This window comes from Priapulus caudatus, unplaced genomic scaffold (genome assembly GCF_000485595.1).
Source record: "Priapulus caudatus unplaced genomic scaffold, Priapulus_caudatus-5.0.1 Scaffold56, whole genome shotgun sequence".
NCBI lineage: Eukaryota > Metazoa > Priapulida > Priapulimorpha > Priapulimorphida > Priapulidae > Priapulus > Priapulus caudatus.
Genome location: NW_014577117.1, coordinates 426263 through 430913, shown reverse-complemented (window position 1 = coordinate 430913; position 4651 = coordinate 426263). Strand labels below are relative to the sequence as shown.

The 4651-nt window shown below is 40.7% G+C and overlaps 2 protein-coding genes across 2 annotated transcripts in view; one reads left to right on the top strand and one right to left on the bottom strand.

The window, feature by feature from the left end:
• The window catches only part of LOC106821040 (programmed cell death protein 5-like), a 13942-nt gene extending 9973 nt beyond the window's left edge, over positions 1-3969 (bottom strand). Inside the window, exons 1-3 of the mRNA XM_014825676.1 lie at positions 3805-3969; positions 1277-1391; positions 583-674 (exon numbers count right to left, since the gene is read on the bottom strand). Of these exons, the coding sequence (XP_014681162.1) occupies positions 583-674; positions 1277-1391; positions 3805-3867 (270 nt within the window). The 5' untranslated portion in view covers positions 3868-3969. The remainder of the gene's footprint in view (positions 1-582; positions 675-1276; positions 1392-3804) is intronic.
• A 99-nt stretch (positions 3970-4068) lies between these two features.
• Positions 4069-4651, top strand: part of LOC106821039 (nudC domain-containing protein 2-like) — an 8054-nt gene continuing 7471 nt past the window's right edge. The window contains exon 1 of the mRNA XM_014825675.1: positions 4069-4219. The gene's annotated coding sequence lies outside the window, so the exon portion shown is untranslated. The remainder of the gene's footprint in view (positions 4220-4651) is intronic.

The following is a 4651-nucleotide window of genomic DNA, read 5'->3' as shown; positions in this document are numbered from 1 at the left end:
TGTATAGCTTAAATTACAAATTAATCATACAGCTTTCAAAACATATATAAATGTTTACAATCAAAGAGCTCATTTGTCTGAAACCAACAGTTAGATTCGCATTTCTGGTGATTAATGTTAAAAGTAATAAATTAATTTCAAACTTAGTGAACTGATTCGTTATTCTGTAAATTAATTTAAAACTTATAATTTCAATTGTTATGTGTATGTGTACGTATGTGTATATGTCAAACATTTGAATGTCTTAGACTGCATTTGATGCGCCCCAGACTGTATTTCTACGCACTCGGCAGTTAGATGCGATATTATATGACTACTAGGCACTTTAATTTAATTAAATTTTTTTTTTTTTTAGGGTTAGGGTTAGGGTTTAGGTTAGGTTTAGGGTTTAGGTTAGGTTTAGGGTTTAGGTTAGGTTTAGGGTTTAGGTTAGGTTAGGGTTAAGGTTAGGGTTTTTTTTTCTTTTCAAGTGCCTAGTAGTCATATCCTAAGTGCCTAGTAGTCATATAATATCGCATCTAACTGCCGGGTGCGTATTCTACAGTCTACTAGTGCCACCTACTGGTCGTAAACGTTACAAACCTTTTGCTGTATTTGTCCAGATGTGGCCATATTCAGCAATATGTGCTCTACTGACTTGGCCTTTTCTGGCTTTGCTATAGCAATTGTGTTCACTAGATAAAAAAAAACATTAAATTGCTATTTCATTAATTAAAAACTTCACACATGCATGCACACACCCATCCATGCAGAAACACATTATCAGGAGTGTATGATATAAACTCCTGTAATATATCTCCTATATTACCTCCTATAATAATACTATATAAATAAATATACACTTCTGATATTATCATATCTCGTTCAACTAACACAAAAAGGTGCAAGTCATAAACTACATGTGTGACATAGACCTCACATGTGAAGTTGTAAAAGGCACACTGCAGTGTTGTAGGAAACCTATTCAGGAGTGAAAATGGATTAAGCAAAACTGCAACCTTTACTCTGGAAAATGATTATAAGGTGGCCAACAGCAACATAGAGCTACAGGCTCATGTGTTCTACTACACTGGTGGGTTCCTTTAACTTGGTCACGCAGCGTAACAGCATAACAAAATGGTAACCACCAGCAAACTACATACTTTTCTGCTTTAATAATTCTGCAGTTTCTGTTTTACATGCATGACAGGTAACACAGCGGTGTGATAGGTAACATGAATGTCTTAGCAAACATGCAGGCATGCATTGTAACATAGAACTGTGACGGGTAACCTACAACGAGCGCGAGCCGACTGAGTGAGGACTTGTGACAGGATGTTGTTCTTCATTTCTTCTTCCTGTGCGGCTCGCTTCTGCTGATCCTCTCCGCCTCCTGGAGCACCTCCTTGTCGCTACAAGTACAGTCAAGTCTGCTTAGAATGGATAAACCTTGCAACAAAAAACCTATATAGACCTACTGTGAGCATACTTGCAGTGTGCAAACATCACGAAATGTTCTCATTGAGCCAGAAATGTGCTCGGAAGTCGACTATTTTGAAAACTCTCTCGGAGGCGGTTTGGTACACAGCTAGCACTGCTAGTAGCAGTAGCCCTACGCTAGCGCAAGTAGCTCCTGAAACAAAAACACTATATTTGTTTCCTGATTGCAGTTAAGTAATATAGATAACGATATGATTTAAACAAATTTCATAATTTTGTACCAGTTAAATAAACATCGAATAATGAATTATAACTTGTTTTATCATAGAAAGGAACTGTTACTGAATCGAGCCAATCGCTCTGCTGTGTCCCGGATGTGTAAATATCACTGTGGTGCTACGTTCGTAAGAGAAGTAATTTCGTTTAGATTTTGAGAAGAAATGTTATGAAAGTAGCAATACAAATAACTTGTACTGAATTTTTGCAACATGTGCAAGCTCACAGTAGGTATATATATGCATTTAGCTGCAAGGTTTATCAACTTTAAAGGTCCCCTCTATAAAACGGGCACCTGTTGTTAATGTTGTTAGTACGTTGTTGTTGTTGTTGTTGTGATTGCTGCTGCTGTCGTTTTGTTGTTGTTGTCACTGTTGCCATTGCTGTTGTTGTTGTTATTCCTGTTCTATTGCTCGTATTTTATAACCATTCATGGACACCAGTTGTAGTTTTACTCAATTTTCCCATCTCCCCTAGACAGAACAGTTTGTGTGGATAAGAATGACTACCAAGAAAAGAGGAAAGGGAATAGAGCAGTGGCGGCACCGGTGCCTCAAATGCAGTCTAAAGCCTAGCGCAGACTTGCGACTTGTTCATGTTCTCTGGCTTTCTTTCTAGAATCGAAAGCCGAGTTGCATGAGAAATCGCTAGGTCTGCAGAAACGTGCAACTGTGATTCTGGTCGCTTGCGACGAGTCGCAAGAAATCGAACGTTTGATTTTCAGCAACTCGTCACTCCGAAATCGCTTCGAAATCGCATGTGTGCGGGTAGGCAGCGACTTGCAACAATGACAAATTCTCGTCCGACCAATCAGCGAGCACCATCTCATCACGTGATATTTCAATATGGCTATGCTCACAGCAACAAGCTGGAGTGATGAGAAAGAAAGCATTTTGCTAGATATGTGGATGGAGAGGCCGGTTTTGTTTGATGTTACACTGCCGGAACACAGCGATCGCACTAAGAAACATGCGGCATATAAAGATCTTGCGATCCAACTGGAAATGACGGGTAAATACTGCCACCAGCATCATTTTTCGCCAAATGGTAGCCAGTCGCTTGCTAGCTCTAGTACTATAGCCCGCGTACAGTTGCCGCAGGCCTGTGCGGAAACTGTACACGGGCTATAGTACTAGAGCTAGTCGCTTGCATGCACACACACTCATAGATACAATAATGTAACCCAAACCCAAGAGGATAGGGTTACAAAGCCTCCCTATCCTTTTGTGTGGAGGAATGCCCGAGTGAATCACTCGGGCCGGTTTGCTGGTGCGTTTTCAGAGACTAGAACTTCCAAACTGGGTTTATTCTCAACACGAACCTTTCTCCGCTATCCGGGAACTTACTATGCATCGCAATACTCTGTATTAAACTAACATAACTTGTTACAAAAATTCGAAGTGACTAGCGGCGAATATACTGAGCGCCATTTCTGTTGACCTGTGACATACTTCGGTTTGAAGAGCGGATTCACCGACCAATCGGAGGGCGCTGCGTTTGCCGATCGCTATGCGCATTAGGAATGCGTACGTCACAGGTCAACAGAAATGGCGCTCAGTATATTCGCCGCTCGTCACTTCGAATTTTTGTAACAGGTTATATTAGTTTAATACAGAGTATTACGATACATAGTAAGTTCCCGGATAGCGGAGAAAGGTTCGTGTTGAGAATAAACCCAGTTTGGAAGTTCTAGTCTCTGAAAACGCACCAGCAAACCGGCCCGAGTGATTCACTCGGGCATTCCTCACACAAAAGGATAGGGAGGCTTTGTAACCCTATCCTCTTGGGTTTGGGTTACATTATTGTATCTATTTCTAACACACTAAGACTAAGAGACGTGCGACCGATCGCATGCGATTGCAGGTCACAGCGAAGTCGCAAGTCTGTGCTAGGCTTAAGGCATTCAAATTTTTAAAATTTTGCTGGGGGAGACCCCTAGAACCCCCCCCCCCGCGTCTGCCTGCAGAATCCACATTCGTGCCTACTGCACGCCTGGCTTTGAACCCATCATGATCATCATCATGTGCGTTTTTCCCCAAACTGGCAAACCGCCGTTGTCTAATTTCCCTTCAGAAGAAACCCTGTACTGTACACTGCCTAGGGTCTTACCCCATGTTTCTGCTGTAACTCGGCAAGACGTTTTGCACGCAAAGAATCTAATTCTTCATCCATGATGTTGATGATCAGTAGCCTGTATAATAATTAATATTTACGTTAGTAATAACGCTAGTGCAGCAGTCGAAATTAAGAGGCGACATTCGTGCCACCTAGTGAGAAATAGCGATATGAAACCAGGCTTCTTCTCATTATGCTGTATTGTTTAATACGTTGATCACCATAATAAAAAAATACAGAGCCATGAAATCGTCTATTATATTACATTAGCAGTGTGTTTCACAATAGTCTGTTATACTGATGACTACAAAATATTTCGAAATGACTGAAATGAGACTGCGCGCTGACGACATGGGCGCTACCATGTTTGATTACGAACACGAACAAGTTCGTTGAAGCATAGGTTGAAGTAAGTACCGATACTAGGATCTAAATTCGAATCATCTATTTTCAAATGTGTCAATCAATATTAGTGACTATGATCGGTGTTCATTTCTATTTCAAATGAACTGCTACGTCTAGTTTAAACTCATTGATATTGGCGTTAAGGTTCAAGGATAGAGATGATGTCCAGGACCGTGAGGACGGTGATTCAGTGATTGGATACAGGATAGGAATTAGGATGATGTTTATTACTGTACACTGGAAATGCTTTCTATCCTTGGCGTTAATATTAGTATTACTAGTAATACTACTAGTACTACTACTACTACTACTACTAGCATTACTAGTGTATTGGGCCTAGTGGTAGCCAACTACGGTACGACAGGCGTTATATAGTTAAAGGAACAGTAGCCTCTAGGTTCTAGGGTTATTTTCAGCTAATTTAGGTTATAATTGC